The sequence below is a fragment of the Tetrao urogallus genome (genome assembly GCF_951394365.1).
Source record: "Tetrao urogallus genome assembly, chromosome: 17".
Lineage (NCBI taxonomy): Eukaryota > Metazoa > Chordata > Aves > Galliformes > Phasianidae > Tetrao > Tetrao urogallus.
This window is the reverse complement of record NC_136830.1, coordinates 4,397,568-4,415,487: the sequence shown is the minus strand read 5'-3', so window position 1 is coordinate 4,415,487 and position 17,920 is coordinate 4,397,568. Positions and strand designations below refer to the sequence as shown.

The 17,920-nt window shown below is 49.6% G+C and overlaps 1 protein-coding gene across 1 annotated transcript in view; it reads left to right on the top strand.

The window, feature by feature from the left end:
- Window positions 1-17,920, top strand: part of TMEM132B (transmembrane protein 132B) — a gene marked incomplete at both ends in the record, with an annotated part of 174,251 nt that continues 156,331 nt past the window's right edge. Inside the window, one exon of the mRNA XM_079544007.1 lies at window positions 1-85. Within this exon, the coding sequence (XP_079400133.1) occupies window positions 1-85 (85 nt within the window). The remainder of the gene's footprint in view (window positions 86-17,920) is intronic.

Genomic DNA, 17,920 nt, shown 5'->3' with positions numbered 1-17,920 from the left:
ATGACTACTTCTGGGCATGGAGCGAGGAGGATGCTCCCCCCGGGCCCCGCGCTGCTCCTGCCGCCGCTGCTGCTCCTCTGCCGAGGTAACCCCTCCGCCGCGACCCTGCAACTCTTCTTATTTCTTTTTTTTTTTATTATTTCTTCTTTTTTAATTTTATCCTTCATCTTCCTTTCCTTTCCCCCTTTCTCTACGTTTCGCTTTTCTGAACGCGGCTCCGTGCGGTGCCCGCGCCGGGTCGGGGGGCACCGGGGGGGGGGGGGTGGAGGAGTTTGGGGGTCCGCGGGCGCTGGGGAGGGAGATGTGGGGAGCGCTCCGGGAACGCGCTCTTCTGCTGTTGCCGAGGGGCTTCTTGCAATTACTTGCAATAAAACTGGGGCTACGCGGGCAGGGTCGGGCCCTTGGGGGGGTTAATGCCTCCTACGCGTCTCCTCTGCGCTTTCAGTCCCCGGTCCCGGTTCGGAAGGGGCTCCCGGAGCAGCTCCCCGCGTGCCGCCCGCTGTGCCCGGCAGCGGCTGCTCGGAGCCCGGCGTTACGGAGCGGCGGGGCTGCAGTCGTGCGGCGCTCCGCTCGGCCGCGACACGGGAAAACTTCCGAAACGAAGCCGGGGAGGGAAAAACCGAGCGGAGGGACGGAGGCAGAGGCTGCAGGATGAGGAGAAACGATGTGGGAAGGGTTCCCGTGGGGCAGGAGGGCCCTTTCCCTGCCCGGGCTGTGATGGGGATCCCGCCGAGCCCAGGTGGTGGGCACAGCAATGCTTTCCTGCGGGCACCGCGATGCACCGCTCTTAGTCCTCAGCGTTTAACCAAGGAGAGAGTTAAAAACAGCGAAGGAATGTGTTCTTTCTCGTTCTTTTTTTTTTTTTCTTTTTTTTTTTTCCCCTTATTGCTTTGCCACGTTAATGGTAATCTTTTTTCTGCTGTTCCCCTCTCCTCCTGTGTGGGCAGCTACCATGGTGAGATCGGGCTGTGGGTGTAATGCTTCCAGCACGGATCCGAGTGCTTCAGCATATGGAAAACCGGCTGTGGCTGCGGGCCTCCCGCCGGGCCGTGCTGCGCCCTGTGGGTGGGGGCTCTGGGGGCACAGCAGTCTGTGGGTGTGTGCCACGCACACCTGTAGCTCCCTATGGCTCCCTGTGGGGCTGAGGCAGGTGCGCAGCCACGGCTTCAGCATGGGGCAGCTGTCTGGAGCACGACCTCCAACATGAGGCCAAAGGATGCAGCCACCCATTGGTCCAAAAGTTCTCCTGTAGGGCTCTGGCTGCTGTGTTCAGACCTGAGGAGAGCTGTGGGGCGGGCGGTGTGCGTGCTTTGGGGTGTTTGTCCCCGTGCTGCTTTGCATAACGAGTGCCTCCATGTTGTGGTGAGGCTCGTCAGGAGCAACGAGGAGCAGCTGTGCTGGCTGCTGTACAACAGGTTTGCAGAGTGCAGTCCTGGAGTTGTGGGTTATTTTCTGCACGCCGGTGCAAGTTTTAGCGTTCTGCCCAATCAGACTCCAAATGCATGTGGTTGAGGGGCGCCGGGGTTAGGCTGACATCGCCAGCTGCCTCCAGCTCTCACACCCATCAGGGCAACGCATTTCAGGCATTTGGCTTCTGTTTTGTGTCTGTGCGATCCTCCGGCAGCTGCTGTGCAGGTGGTGAAGCTGCTGTGGGTTTAGGCACCGTGGGGGCAACGCTGTGACCTGGGCACCGTGGGGCTTCTGAGAGGGAAGAGCCCGCACTGCCCCTGGGTCTGCTTGCTTTCTGCAGCTCGGTTGCAGAGCTCTATGCACTGACACCTGACTGCAGCTGATCGATAGATTCTCCTGAGGTTTGGATGCCAAAACAGTTACATTAAAAAACAAATCAATACAGTCCAATTAATGTGCTGTATTATTACAGGGGATGATAGGGGCTCCGCAGCTCTCACCCTGAGCGCTGTTAGCTCTGTGTTTAAGGCAGCTTAGCGTGGCAATGAGATGTGTTCCGTGCACTTCTCATGCTGTGATGTGAGTTGCTGTGACTGCAGGCATCCCTGCTCTCCCTCCTCCAGCTTTTATCCCCATCCCCTCTGTGTCTCACGGAGGAGGGATCAGCAACCCGCTGACCCTCTGGGCAGGGATATGCTCCTCTGAGCGGGGTGGGGGATCTCCGTGCATTTCCTCTCTCTCAGAGTTCTTGTTCCCCACTGGGATGCTGGAATTGATGGGAAGGGCCTTGTGATGCACGGAGGGCTCCCTGGGAGGGTTTCCTACTCGCACAGGTTGGGCTGCAGGCTCAGGTGCAGTGCAAATATTAACATTTCTTTCACGCTATCCAGAAATCCTCTTGCTGCACACTTTCAGCTTTTCTTTGTTTATGTAAACGTGTTTGATTTCTGACAGCGTTCAGAAAGCTTCATGAATTTATGATGTGCTCCAGATTCGAGTACGCTTTCTCGCTTTATTATTATTATTTTTCTTTAAAAACGCTTTCTTCCCAAACCTTGGCCATGAGATGGAGAGAGAGAGAGAGAGAGATGCGTGTCAGCAATCTATGGAGAGGCAACGTAAACACCATCCTTTGTCGACCATCAGTTTGTTCAGTTTCAAAAGCAGGCCAGCCTCCCGCTCGATCCATTTGCTGTCACAGAATGGGTCCAATGGTTGAAGGGGTGGGAGCTGCTCGGGGAGGAGCAGCTGAGCCTGGGCTGTGCCTGCATTCACAGGTGGAGGCTGTTGGCAGAACAAAGGGTGAGGGATGCTGGTGGTGCTGAGCTGTGGGTTGTGCTCCACAGGTGCAGAGCAGGCCGTTGCGTTGGCACTCATCTTGCTCAAAGGCATTCTCCTCCAAGGTGTTTGGAAGTAATGGAGCAGCTTAGTTACTAACATTATTAAATCCTCATCGCTGTCAGCCATGAGAATTAATATACAAAGGTTTCCTCCTCTTTTTTTCTTTTTTTTTTTTTAATGCAGCTCAGTTACTCATTTTCTGTCTTTTGCTTAGGAGTAGCCCGCTGAAAGTTATTACCGTGATATTGGTGCAAAGAAAGGTTCAACTCCATCATTACAAAAGGAAAAGGCAAGTGAAACATAAGACAGCTTGAATTTTATTGCAGTTGAGGTATTTTATTTTTTTTTTCCCCATTTCAAATATGATTCATTCTTCCATCTGTAGCTCCCAGAGGGGGATGAGAGCAGGTGCTGCTGGGCTGCAGTCTATGTGCTGGGAGCACGGTACCTATGGGCATGAGGAGCAGAGTGGGCTTCTGCCCCATTACAAGAGTTATGGGAAGTCTTTGGCACAGGGTGAGAGATGGAGGTGATGTTCTTACGGCTGACATCAGCACCCAACCCTGGCTGCAGGGAGCAGGGCTGTCCTTTGAGGGGCTGTGCTGCAGAGCCGTTCTGCAGCTGCAGCCTTTTAGAGCCCAGGTACCCATCCACATCACACACAGCAAAGCCATCTGCATATGCAGCACCCTTGGAGCTGTGATGAGCTCACTGGTGTGAGCTGGGCCCCAGTCGGTGTGCAGGAGCCCGTCTTGCTGTTATCTCCTATGAAGGCTCTCTCTTCCAGTGGGGCACTTGCATTTATTTACTTCACAGCTTCTCCCATTAGTATAATCATTACTCCTTGGACTGGGTTTGAATTCTGAGCATCCCACTGTGGTACTTAAAGAATTAATTACAGTGATGAAAGAATTCCTCTAAAGACTCCTATGAATTGGTCTGGTTGAAGTGTTTTAGCTTTGCTTCAATTGGTGCAGCTCTTGTCAAAGGATTGTGAGAAAATGCATGGGTCAGTGATTTAGATTAGGCAAATTATGTTAGAAAAATTGATTTGATTTAGAAAGTGAGCTTTCAGATGGCGGGGAATTGCCTGCTTCCTCCTCTGCTTTGCTGCTGTTCCCTGAGGATGAGCGGGGTGAAGCACACAGGGTAACACAGGGCTGTGCAGGAGGGCAGGGCTGAGGGCTGTGGGCCTCTGCTTGGCTCGGTGGGATGGAGACCAGCAGTGGGTTCCTGCAGAGCCCCTTAGTGCTCAGCGCCCTGCTCCAGCTCTCCTCCTCACCCTGTGTTTCCCCATCCCCAAAGTGCTCGGGGCCTTTAGTGAGTCTCACTGCTGGCAATTAGGGCTGAGGGCTGAATGTCCCCCTGCCAGCAGCTCAGCTCAGCCCTGCAGTGGAGGGGTTGCAGAGCAGCAGCCCATCTGTCTGCTTGGTGGGAGGAACCTGTGCTCATTGCACAGTAATCAGTCCCCTGGTGTTTAAAGAAACAAAACTGCTGCAGGTTTCTTGCTTTAATGTAGAGAATGGGCAAAATCTAAAGCCCATTAATGTGCTCAGTCAGAGTCAGTGGGGCTTTGCTTGGCTTTTTTTTTTTTTTTTTTTTTTTTTAAAAAAGCATCTTTTGACAAATAGAAACTGTACCAAATTAAAAAAAAAATAATACAAGAAACAATAGATTGCCATTGGTTTTTGAGTAGCCCGTATCTACTGTAACACTTCAGGGCCATTCCTTCCTCCCCCACGCTCTCCCCAGTGGATGACCAGAGCCATTACTGGCAGGGGATGCTTCTCAGGTGGTGGATGTCTGTGTGTCTCTTGCAGTGGGTGATGCGTTATGCAGGTACATTCCTGCTTCAGTTGCTTGGCTGTGTTTGCATTAAAGGCCTAATATTCAGGGCTTTTAATTTGTTTGTAAGAATTTGCTCCAGGCGCTGCCTCGGATGGAGAAGTCCAGGAGCGTTGTTTTATTTTTACAACCTCATTTCATTATTTGTGCATTTCTCTTTTTTTTTTTCCTTTCCCATTAACCGTGAGGGCACAAAGCATGAAGGCTGCTTGGTTCTCACCAGTGTGAACCAATGGGCAGCGCCATGGAGGAGAGCTCTGCCTCCACGTGGCTGAGTGCTTGCTGGGATCACAGCACTGACCGCAAACCCCAGCAAGCACTGAGGGTCCTGGAGGAGTTGGGAGTGGGAGCCCAGTCCTGAACATTTTACCCGTGTCCATCTGATGTGAGGTTTGATGTCTGAGTCAGAAGGGGAACCAGTTAGGGGGCCTCATCTCCGAAGGTTGAACCAACAAGAAAATGACTGTAAGCAAATTATAACGACTTACATTCTTCTTTCCTGTGCGACTGTAATATTGTCTTTCCTTCCACCTTCCGCTGAGCTGTGAAAATACTCTGCAAAACGATATTTTTGAGTCGATTGAGAAGCACGGCCCTGTCAACAATTTTCCTCTATTGCTCATCAGAGATGGGCTCTGCACTGAAGTGATCTGCGCCTGGAGGCACAGCGGCAGCCGGCGGTGCTCCCACCTCCCCAGCAGTGGGGATGCTGCAGCTGCGTGGATGTGGGCTCCCAGCCTTGCAGGTTGTGAAGGCAGCAGTGCACTGATGATGGATTTTGTGTTAAAGGTTCTCACAGGGAGGAGGAGTCTGGGGTGCTGAGATACCAAAGTGTTGGCTAAATTGCTGCAGGAAGGTGCAGCCTCCTTCCCTGAGCACCGTGGGGGGTCACGGGCTTGTAAGCATGCAGAAAACAAGCTCCCACCTTTCTCAGTCCATGTATAAATGCACACATGTGCGCTCTGACGTTAAACTGGCAGGGTGTTAAATGTTTCCCTTTCCCAACCATCAATTTCAATTGAATTTCATAAGCCATTCAAGTTCTCTGCCGCTGCCTTTGCTGTTCCAGTTACGTGAGCTCCAGCCATTTAGCTGCAGGTCCTGGGGCATGATTGCTCTGTGGAGCAGCAAAAGTAAATTGGTTCCTGATGTAGAGTCTTTTCTATATATATTTTTTAATATCTCTAACTCGCTGTGAATGATGATGTTGGGCCTGGCCGTTCCTGGTCCAGTTTTGGTGCACCCCAACAGCATCTTTATAAAGCCTCAGTGCTTGGGGTGAGCAGCAGCATCTCGTGCATGTGGGAGGAGGGTTTCTTTTGTTGCTCAGGTATTTATCTTTAGAATTGTGGTGGAAAGATTTGACTTTTTTTTTTTTTCTTTTTTTTTTTTTTTTTCCCCCCTGTGGGTTTGAAATGTTTGAGGACAATTCTTACTTGGATCAAAGGAGATCTCCTGGCAGCCCTCTGACTTTGTTTCAGTGCCGGCAGCCTGACAAATAATGAAAAAGCAATCATTTCCTCTTTCTCCCACTTTTATTTTTGGGATAAACGAATGGCTAAGATCTCTGTGCTCAAAAATAATTGCTCGTGGCTCTTAGGAAAACAAAAATCCATAACGCTTATCCTTTAAATAGCTGATTTGATCTTTTCTGTTGGTTTGTATGTTGCACTGGTGAGCATCTTTGCTGTCAGTTTGAGGCTGAACTTGACCAAGCTTCTAACAGGGCTGAGCAGATTGCATCTGCTGGAAGGGGTCAAAGTCAGTGACTTTGCTGCTGTATGTAGGAGCTCAGCAGCAGGGTCGTGCTGCCATGGTCCATCAACAGGACTGCACAGCGTAAAGCTAAGGAATCTGCTGAAAAGGAGAGAGAATGGGAGGGAAAAAGGTGTTATTTTATTTCCTTCATGGGACCTGAGCTGGTTCTGTGTCCCAACCAATGCTGACCTGCGCTGCTTCCTGCAAAGCCAGGCAGGTTGGGTATGGCTTCCATCCTTCTTCCTTAATGCTTCTGCTGCTAATTGGTGCTCTCAGCCTCTGCTCCAACTTAATGAAGGCTGCTGTCTGGGAATCGTTATGAATGGTTATGGAAATGCATTTAAATGCTCTGAGATCTGTTGTAATTTTTCCTTTATGGGATTATTCTTTCAGGAGGGATAAATGCGCCCTGAGTCCCAGGACGAATGATCCTGTGGGTCCTTGCTGGGATCTGGGAGAGAAGCATTCAAGGTCAGGCTGGATGGGGCTCATAGCACCTGATGGAGCTGTGGGTGTCTTTGTGCACTGCGGGGGACTGGAACCAGATAGCCTTCAAAGGTCCCTTCCAACTCAAACCGTTCATAGCAGTGCCCTTGGCTGCACTGCTCGTGTTGGTCTTTCTGCTGTTCTTCGTGGTGGAGGCTTTGATTCTGCATGGGGACAGAGAAGCTGTAAGTCTGCCCCAAAAGCAAGGAAAAGGGGTGAAGGGTGTTTTCCCATAAAAACGCTCCAGGTTTGGGGATGCCTGAGTTGCTCCTGTTGGTTGTCCCAGGCCTCCAGCTGCCACCTTCCACTGGCAGAGATGCAGAGCCTTCTCCGTGCTGTTGGAGACCTCTGGGGTGCAATTGCTTATGGTGTGTTGGTGGTTGCAATGGATGCAATGGTGGTTGCATGGTTGCAAGTGCATGGTGCTTCACAAGAGTGGCTGTGGCTGGGAAGTAAAGCAAGTGCTTGTGCTGAAAGAGCATTGTGGCTCCTAGAGGGAGATGTGAGTAGTCTGATTGCCGTGCTCTAAGAGCAACGTTCAGCCAAAATAACGAACTGGAAAGATGAGAAAAGACTGCTACATGCCAAAAGCAGCAAACCCATGAAGCAGAGCTAGAGACAGCTTAACAGCTAGGGACAGAATAGCCCGAGGAGCCTGCCAAGGAGCCAGATGCTGCAAATGAAAGAACTCTGTGCCTTGGGTCTGCCTGCAGTGCTGGGGCTGGGATGCTCCAGCTGTGTGGGGTGCCCCGCAGTGTTCAGTGGAGAGTGGGGAGATGACATCCATGTGTCTGCTGCTGTATTTCTGTCCCTGCCCTATGTGCCTGGTGCTGCCCTGGCTGGGGTGGGCTGTGATGGGCAGGGAGACGCAGTTGGGCTGAGCTCTGAGCCCTTTGGGGCCCGTTTTGGCACACTGAGCTCTGTTCTCCATGTAGGACAAGCTCAGTTGGGTTTTAACATCAGGATCTGCACGTGGCCTGTGCGAGGTCAGGTCTCAATCTGGAAACCCAACTGGAAAGTTGCTGTTATTTTTCTCCCCAAGTTATTTTTACCATTCCCATTAAAATAACTGCGGTTGTAGCAAAGGTGAACAGCTGGGTGTGACACGATTTGTGAGTAATACCCATCATTGCCAAGGCAGAAAAGCTCCACAACAAAACGTATTATTCCTGAGGCTGTGTCTTGGAGGAAAACAGGATAAAATAATAATTAAAAAAAACAAACAAACAAGCGTTTTTATGGGCATGCCTTTGTGGGAACAAGAAATCAAATGGGGAAGAGAAGCAGGGCGAGACCTCCGTGTGTCACTTTGGCTTGGAGACACCGTGAGAGCTGAATGGCTGCTTATTAATGTAATAAAGCAGAGGCACATGCTGGCATCCCCATCCCAGCAGAACCTGGGGGTTGTTTTAGGCAGCGTTACATCTTCCCATCTGAAAATCACACCCTGGGCGTTGCTTTGATTTCAGCAGGTCAGCACCTGTGGGATCGATACGGGCAGCCCGGGGTCCTTGGTCGCAGCGTGATGGGCAGCTGAAATCCCCGTAAAATGACCCTGCACTGAGGGCTGAGTCATTACTGGTGGTTTTTTCTTCTCAGTGAGGGTTTCTGCTAACACACAGCATAACTTAATGGCGGAGGAGATGCTGGGTACTGGCAAGGACCCCGATGAGGCTGAGAGAGGGATTTCCAAAGCAGAAACAAGCTGTTCTTTGCTCGGAGTTTTTCCTGCCAATTTAACATATTCATGAAAATTGCCTCAATTTAACTTCAGGGGAGAGGAGAAGCGACAGGGCTGGTGTAGCTGGAGGGCTGCATCCAATTCCATTGCTTTGCTGTGCTTTAGGTTTTCACCTAGAGGGTTTTGGTGGTTTTGTTGTTTTTGGGTTTTTTAACCGTACTTCCTACCAGCACCTTTCCACACCTGGTGCTTTTCAGAACTGCCCTGCAGTCTGCAGGAGGAAGGTGCCGAGCAGTGTCATCTCTGGCCTCCAGGCAAGGACTGCAGTGCAGGAGCTGTGGCCACACATGCCAGGGCTCCTCCTCCAAATAATAATAAAATTAAAAAATCACTACGAGAATAGCACGCCTTATTCCATCAAACTGTCATCGCTTCCTCTGCCCAAGCGTGGTCCTGTTGGGGGATGGCAGTGCTGATGGGCCCTGCAGCATGCTGAAGAAGTTTGTGGGATGTTGGTCATGGAGTTGAAGGTCCAGCAGCCCGAAGGCGCCTCCTTCTTGTCTTTGCGGATGTTTCTGATGCTGTTTAAACGCTGTCTTTGAGCTCTACCGGCAGCCAGCATTATCTCATGCTTTCATTTAAGGCCAAATCGGAGTGCCTGTTCCGTATCTCTAAGAGGAATATAAAAGCCCTCTTCGTGGCTTTGCAAACAAATGGAGATTGACAGCTACTAGTTGAGGACCCAGCTGCTCTGACAGCATTTGACACGGGGATGCTCAGGCTGTGCCCATGAGGCGCTGCTGGGACACGCGTGGCCCCACGATGATGCTGTGCCCTGCAGCGCTGAAGGCACCGGGCGGGATCCCACTGCTCACACATGGCAGATGCACAGCAGGGCCTAAGAGAAGCTGTTCCCTTCCCAAACACAAGGTTGAGGCTTTTGGCACAAGCTTGAAGATTTGTTCTGCTCGTTGTGGGTCACCTTTAATAATAACCAGCGTACTTTACATCTCTACAAACCTCTTAGAAAAGGCGGAGCGCTCGCTCTTTATTTTGCATGCAGCGGTTCCTCGTGCCTCTCCCTGCTTGTGGTTTGCTTGCTGCCCAAACCTCTCCTTTTGCTGGGTGCAGGCAGCGCTGCTGAGCAACCCCTGTGGGCACCAAGGCCTCACGCTGGGCTTCCATCTGCAGCCCCATCGATGGCACTGACGAGGGGAGATGGCAGTGACTGTGCAGCTGTGCAGGCAGAGGCTGCTGTAGGGGCTGGGGAATGCTGCTTGCAGGGATCGATGCTGGCAGCTATTGACCACCAAACGCTTTGCATCGCATTGAGTGGCGGTTGGGTTAGTTCATGAATGTATGGATGTCATTGAGCATCCTGCTCTGCGTTGGTTGGTCTTGAGTTGGAGTGAAACGGCTGCGCGATCGGTTCTGAGCAAAATGGAGATGTGGGAATAAAATGCTTTTTGCATTTACCCTGTGTCTGGAAGGGAGGTGCTCGGCATACCTCTGCTTGCTGATTTTACTTTCTTTTCGTGGTTTGGAGCCCAGGGACATTAGATATGTATAGATATAGTGCTGTTGGTACAGCATTTGTGCAATGTTGGTATTTGGAGATGATTCTCGGAGAGCTTTCATTTTTCCATGCACAAACATGCCGCAAACACACACATCTCGTTGGATGCCTTGGGGATGACTCCAAGCCTTTCAGATGCACGATGGGGAACTGGAGGCAAATGTTAGTTTCTCTTCTGTGGTGTTGTGCAGCAGCCGCAGCGCACTGTGGCCAGGTTTTCATCTTGGTGTTCCCATCTCCCATTGCCACCTCAGGGACGGTTGTGGCTGAGGACAGTGTGCCTGGTCCCAGTGGTTCCACCTTGCCTCCCTCTGTTGGTTCAGCCTCCCTTCAAGGATAACAGTGAAAGGCAATGGTGTGAATGATGCAGGAGGTGTTGTGTGAGGCAGGTGCGTGGGGTGGGGGCTGCAGGTGGGACAGCTCTCCATGCATTCTCTGACCAAGCCTTGCCCCCCCCTCCAGATCCAGTCTTTCCTTTGCTGCTTGCAGTGGGGATATAAATGCCATCAGCAAAACAGCAGCAGCGGCTCCCAGGCTCATTTCTGTTTGAAACCATCCTCCAGAGACTTCTTTTTCAGGATTTGCAGGGCTCCTGAATTGTCATCTTATCATAAAAAGGGAAATAAATCCTTTTGTTTGCCCTGCGCATCCGTTCTCCCCAGACCCGTGGCAGTGTCAGGAAACGCTCTGCCTGTCGTGGAGAAGTTTGAGCGCTGGCTTAACTGCTGCCTCGCCAGGCAGCGCTGCGAGGGGACGTGCTGAGGATTGGTTCTGTTTGTTCGTTAAATAAAAGGAGCGGGGAAATATCTCATTCAGATGCGGTATTTTCTGAGAGCGACATATGCTGTTGACTCACAAAAATATGTCTCCTCTGGAGAGCCCTCGTGTAAGAAATCTCTCAGCCTTCAGTTCCTCGTCGGTAATGAGTCTTTCTTTCAGCGGAGCTATGAGAACCTTGGATCTTAGTTCTCAAATAAATGCAAAAGATGTCAAATTATAGAAACGCAATATTTGATATGTTAATAACCAAGGAGGTTATGAGAGAGGAAATGGGAACATAACCTGAGGAAAGGCGCCGTGTTTCTGGCAGCGGGGCTCCCCTGGCTGCTCTGTATTCCTGTCCGTGTTACCTTGGTAGCAGTTTCCGACGTGTCCCCAGGTAATGGAGTGCGTGCAGCCCTATGGATCGTGCATGGCGTGTAGGAGAGTGTGGTGCATGCAGGGTTGTTTGGCAGTGTCCTGGCACAGGATGCTGCAGGAGCAGGCACTGCCATGTCCCTTTTATCCTAGCTGGCCTCAAGTGGCTCCTTGTGACATTTGGACTTCCTTTCCTACTTGTCCTATAAGTGCCTATAGAAAGTAAGTCCTCCTGTGTTTCCTCCATAGGTCAACACACGGTGGCATTTCTGGCACTGGTTTGCAGGATTAGTCTCAATGAAGCTGTTGTATTCCCAGTCCTCACCTGCAATGGTTTTTCTTCCCTCTGTCCAAGCAAAGGGAATTACTATCTCAGTGAGGCAGTCTAGAGCTATCTGAGCTGTGGTGCCAGCCAGGATTGTCCAGTGGTGTGAGGATAGCATGGAGGCCCTGCTCACGTTCATCGTACTGCACTAAATTGAATGGAAAGTGGTTACAGAAGGTGGGTGGCACAGGGCATAACCAAAGCTGAAGTCCGTTTTGAGAAAGTATGACATCCTGTTTATGTATTTATTGGTGCTGGGGAGGGGTGCTATTGGTAAAGCATTCTTCATGCCCACCATCTGTGAGTTCCCATATGTAGCTGTGCTCTTCTGATGCCACGTGCAAGGACAGGATTAACTAATAAAGTCGTGCTTTATTAGAAGGGCTGCCATGTTGCATCTGCTTGCTGTCCCAGGTTGCGTGGCTCCTTGTTCTGCAGCCTGCACCTGTGGTTGTTATGTTGAGAACAGGGAGAGTGTGAGTTACAGAAATGCAGAACAGGGCTTCCTGGTGCAAATGGACGTGGGGAAGGTTGCTCTGTGGGATTGGCTGGGGATTGGGGCTGTGTGGGTTTTGGAAAGGACCATAAGAGAGGAGTGCTGGTCCAACTCCTGACTCCTCACAGTACCACCCAAAAATCAGACCATGTTGGTTCCCTTTTATTATTTGCTGCCAAGAGGTCCTTGCGGGATAGGTAGGAGAAATAAGGAGGTACTTGGGCTTCTGATTCCAAGGCGCCATGCTTGGCTGCTGTTCTGGAGCTGTGAAATGCTGCACGAGCAAATTAACACTTGGAAAGAGAGCGCTGCTAAAGCAAATGTCAGGCCTTGGAGCCCTGCTGGGTGGCTGGGGAGAGCCCTGTGTTTTTTGCCATTGATCACAGAGGTGCTGCAGTGGCTAATTCTGCACCTTCCTCGGCAGCGCTCCATGACACGCTGGGCACTCAGTGGTGCAGATCGGGTCACTGCCTTTCCTATCTGCTGTGCAACGTGAGGCTCTTGGGACTGAGGGGCAACGCTGGAAATTTGCACAGAAATTGGAATTTAGCTGTGAGGATTCAATACACTTATTTTGCTTGGATTATGCTCCTGTTTATCAGCATCGGGAGGTATTTGAGAGACCTAAAAATTGAATTCTAGGTTTTGCATTAAAAAATAAAAAAAACCCACCCTCTTAGAATGAGTTTTTCTTTGTGGAAGTTGGATACTGAGTATAGATCTGACTCTCCCATGTCTGTCGGAAGAGGATAAAGGATAAACCAAGCTTATATGTTAAAGACATATAATAAAAAGAGGAATGAGAGTTTAAAGATCCCCCTCTGTCGGCCCGCTTTGACTCACCATCACTGACCTGGGAGCTTGAGTGACTTTTTAGAACAGTTTATGCTTGTTTTCTTTTTATCTCCTCGGAAACTAAAGCTAAGAAGAAGGCACTAATGAAAACTCTGAAGCACCTATTAACTATCATTTTCGATTAAACCATCTCGCAAGGAGCCTTTGGGAGCTGTGGTTTGAGGAAGGATGTTATTATTATGCCGTTTTATAGCAATACCAATTTTTAACCACAGAACGTGTTCTTTCGTCATTAAGTACCGGGGAGAGCAAAGAAAATGAGGAGCCTGAGTTATAATGCTGATGAAAATATGCTGATGGGATGGTGTTTCTCTGCCGGTGAGAGTAAATGCAGATGTACCCTTGCTGGGCTGGAGCAGCAGGCACACCTATAGGGGCTGCTCCAACCTTGGTGTGCTGCTGGCTCCCATTTGCATGAAGACTTCTAAACTCCCCTCCTGAACGTACCATTCACTTCAGAGATAGGCCGTCATCTAACAGAGGAATGGCTGTCGCGTAACTCCTTAGTTATTTTTGGGATCTTTGAGATTGGAAGATGCTATCAAACTCTATGATGTCTGTTATTTTAATTTTATGTTCTGCTCTACGCAGTCCTGAAGCCTAATATATCTTCCATTCTGCTGGAGGGAACTGGCTTCTTTGTAAGGTTTTACAGGCTGTTCCTGTTGTGCTGTGGAATTCAAATTAGGGATAATTCTATTCTGTTCAGAAAAGAAAATCTTATATTAAGATGGGGAGATAGGCAATGTTCAATGCCAATAAAGTGTTAGGGAAGAGAGTCTGTGGCAAGGGGCTGCAAGGCCCTGGGGATTTCATTGTGGGTCTTAAGGGACAGCAGCCCCTACTGAGTTGTTGGTGTTCCTTAAAAGAAAAATGAAGAAGAAATAGATCTAGCGCAGCTCCTTCGTGTCCAAGAACAAACCGGGCTGCATCGTATGAGCCTTTCCGGGTGTCCCACTTGCCTCGAGCTCAGCACAGATGGACTGAGCGCAGAATTAGCTCAAGCAGCTTTTCAGGGAGGGTGACAGCATGAGCTCTGCTGCTGGAGCAAGGACATGGGGCTGTCCTTTGCATCATGCAGAGGTCTCTTATGCCTGCGAGCTCTGCGTTCTTCCTTGGGTTTGCTGAATATACCCTACCTGTTGTAGAGCAACCTCGCCTTGTTTTAATAAATGCTACGTAGCTCTGTGCTTTAGCTCCACAGCAACTGGGTGAGAACACTGGGAAAAAAAACATTCTTGGCGTTCTGTGAGCCTGCAGAGCTGAGTTGCTGTGGGTTGTGTTCTCGCATGCGCCAATGTGAAATTAAAATACAGAGAAGGCTGAAAAAAAACCCAACAGCAGTACCAACCATCTTCTTCAGCTGGGTTACAGCAGCCATAACCAGAAAAGGTCTTTCTGTCTCCCATTTGGGGAAAAAAGCCAATAATGCTTTTTAAACAGTTTTCCCCCTGTGGATGTTCTCCTGCACTGATCTAATGTTGATCTAAAGGCTGGATTGCCAGCCGTGGGAAATAATATTTATTTAATAAGCCATCCCCATCACAAAATCCCTTTGGACTTAAGAAAAAGATGTATAGAATAAAAATGAAATGTAGCGGAGGTAAACAGAAATTTAATAAGGTTCTATAGGAACTCCTGTGCAAACCTAAGGAGTTTAATAGAAAATGAGAGGTTATTTTTAATCATCCTCTGGAACTCCATAGCACGGTTTTAATTAAATTATGTAGGCAGGGTAGAAAAAAACGGAGGAAAGATGACTAATTTTCTATTAACCTTTATTCAACTTTTTCGTAAAATAAATTAAGTTAATGACTCATTTCTGTTTGTGTCGCCTTGGTGAAAGCTCATATTTACCAAGTTAAACTTTGTCACCAGTATCTCCAGCCTGTCCCTGTCCTTGCACTCCTTGTCTGGTTATTCTGCCCTGCAGCAGGGTGAACCTATGGAAGACATGAGGCTGTGCGGGGTCCTGAGCCCTCCTGACTCTTTGATTTACTTTGGCACTGTTAGATTTTCTGAATTATTTTTTTCTGGTTTGTGCTCTCCCTGAAGAAGGGACCATCCTGAAAGCCGGGGGCTGAGACACATGAGGGCTATAGGTGCAAAAGGTGGATGAAGTCTTGGGTTTTGATCCACAAGGAAGGACTGGGAGTGGGTCCTAGGAACTGCTCCACTGTATAGATGTGTAGATGTATAGATGGGACTCAGTGAGGATGAGCAGCATGTGAAGGTTGAGTGGGGTTGAGTGTTGGGTAATCTGGGTGAATTATGCCTTGGAGATGGTTTAGGACTGGAGTTGTAAGGTAAAAAGCACTGAGTTTATGCAGATGAAGTAAGTTTTATGTTTCCGGGCTGGAATGGGTGTCTGAGGGAACTAGCATGACTCTGGCCACCATCGGGTCAGACTGGTCCCTTACAGACCTGCTAGATTGTCTTCTTTTTTTGGTCGGATTGGATTCACTGTGTTGCTTTAATATCTGGAAAACAAAGGAATTAAAGCAAACTTGAGGAAGTCGTCAACCTTTTGGACACGTGTAATTTTTCGCTGGGCCGCGCCTGAGCCTGGTAATGATTGCGCTCACATGGGCCATTGGGCTCTTAAATGAAATTTCATCCTGTGCTTTGAAAAATGCTTGACGTTTCCTGCAGTATGAAGGAAGGCAAGTCCAGAGATACCCCTTGAAAACGGCGTTGGTAATTAATCCCACGAGGCTCATCAATGTTGCTGGTGTCTCTATTAGTTACGTGCAGAAATAAAGACAAATGGCTCTTGTTATTAGCCCCAGGAACGCATAAATCTTGCTTGTTTATGGGAGGAGGCAACACAAGGAGACATTATGTTACGAGGCTTTTTGCTCGATTTACGGCGTGCTGCCTGCCTTGCTGGTCTGAGATTTATGTGGAAATGCGAGGGTGGGTGCAGGGACCTGGGATTACTGGTGTTTATCCACGCTGTGCCCTGCTGCTGCTGCTGCGGGGATGGGAAACGCAGCACTGCTCACCTTGCTTTGGATCGCTGTTGGGGTTGGGCTTTGGCTGCTCATGACGGCCATGTTTGCCATCCTACAGAAATCTGGTTTGGCTGGAAGGGTGCAGATGGCATTCAGCTGGGCTATCTGTTGGCCTTGTTTTTCCTCCATGCCTGAGCAGTGCTGTATGGAGCCAGATATAGGTAAAGCCAGTAATGCAGCAGGGGGGGACTGCAGCTTCTTGAGCCATCGTTGGTTCCTCATACAGTGCGGGAAGGATGGAGAAATTTCCTCTTGGTTTTGAAGTGGAGGAGCACAACCACTTACTAACTCTGTGGAGCTTGTTTTTGCAGTTGATGTAATTAATTCTGCTCTTTTAGCTCAGGCTGCTATTTTTATCGGCCCTGGACTTTCTGTAGTAACAGCTCTGGGGCAGACCTCCTGTTCCTCCCAGTCCCGAGTGTGAGGAACAGCTCTAATTATATTTACAGTTAATTCACAGGTCACCGAGTGGAGCTTGGGGCCGGTTTCACAAGTGCTTCGCTTTGTTATCAAACCACTAATAAATACGGGGAGCCGTCATGGGCAAAGGCAGGCAACAGCATCCTAACGAGGGTGGAAGCTCGCGTGTCATTAACTCCGTGCTGCGGCAGCTGATGGAAGGCAAAGCCCTGCAGAAGGAGCGCGCGGGACATAGCGGGGCATCCATCACAGAAATGATACGTTACTGAAACACGGCTTAATTGGTGCGTAAGCTTTCCTACTCCCTTTTGAATCTTTAATGATTACTGAGGTATTTCAGCAGAGGAGAGTAGGAGATAGCCGTGCGTTTTAAGTTATTAGGCTGGGATCGGGAGAGCTGCATTCAGCCGGCTCGGAATTTCAGAAGACGCTTGGTCTGTGCGTGTCTCAATTCTCTGGTTGTAAAGCAGAGATAATGTTTGCAAAATGAGGCTGCCATCCTAACTGCTGCCTGGCTGCCCTGAACCAGGTAGAGGACCTCGTACAGCTGCCGGCTCCAGCTGTGCTGTGAGCGAGGGCTGTGCGGCCAGCTGGGCACCCAGGGCACTGCTGCTTCCCCATGTGGGACAGGCACTGCAGGGCAGTGCTGGCGTTGTGCCTGAGGGATGTGGGCAACCTCTGTGCCGCAGTTCTCCCTGTGTCCCATGGTTTTCCCAATCCATGCATGGTGCTTCTTAAAGGGGCAGTTCGTTTTTCTAACAGCCCGCTGTTGAGGCTGGGGTTAGTCTTTGAGATTTCTTAGCAAGCACTACGGTTGAGGTCAGAGAATCATAAGATGGCATAGGTTGGAAGAGACTTTAAAGATCACCCATTCACATCACCTGCTGTGGGCTGGTCGCCTCCCACCAGCTCAGGCAGCTCAGGGCCCCATGCAGCCTGGCCTTGAATATCTCCAGGGGTGGACAAGACCAGTAGATGGATTCATTCCATCGCTGAAATATTTTCAGTCTCTTTCAGAGCCCCATGTGTGGGGTGGAGGATGCCTGGTGTTCAGAAGTACCACTGATCGTTGATTTGCCCGACTGGGATAGTGGATATACAGCGTGGCACTATTGCACCTTGCTTTCCTTCCAGGGATAGGCTGTGTGTTGATTAGAAGCTCATCTGTATTTCCACATTTCTTAGCCATGCTGTATGTGTCAAAAAAGTTTTTAGCAAGTACAACAAACTGTTAGACTTATTCAGTAGATTAAGCCCTTTCCTCAACCAAAAACCCTGCCCTGCATTGATGCTCTTTGTGATATGAATGCTGCTGTTTATATTTAAAGCTTTTTTAGCCTCCTGAGCCAGATCAAGGGGAGAAGTTGGACACAGGCAGTGAGCAGAATGGAAGGTTGCCCATTAAGAGACAGAGGAATCAGGTAGCTTTCTTGTGGCAGGGCCATGAAGGAGGCTGAGGTTCCTGTAGTACTCTCTTTTTCCCTGAATCCACTCATGGCTGCTTAGTGTGAGCACATAATTCAGGTAAAACTGCAAAAAGTGAGAAAGAGTCCATTCTGCCTCAACCCTCCCCATC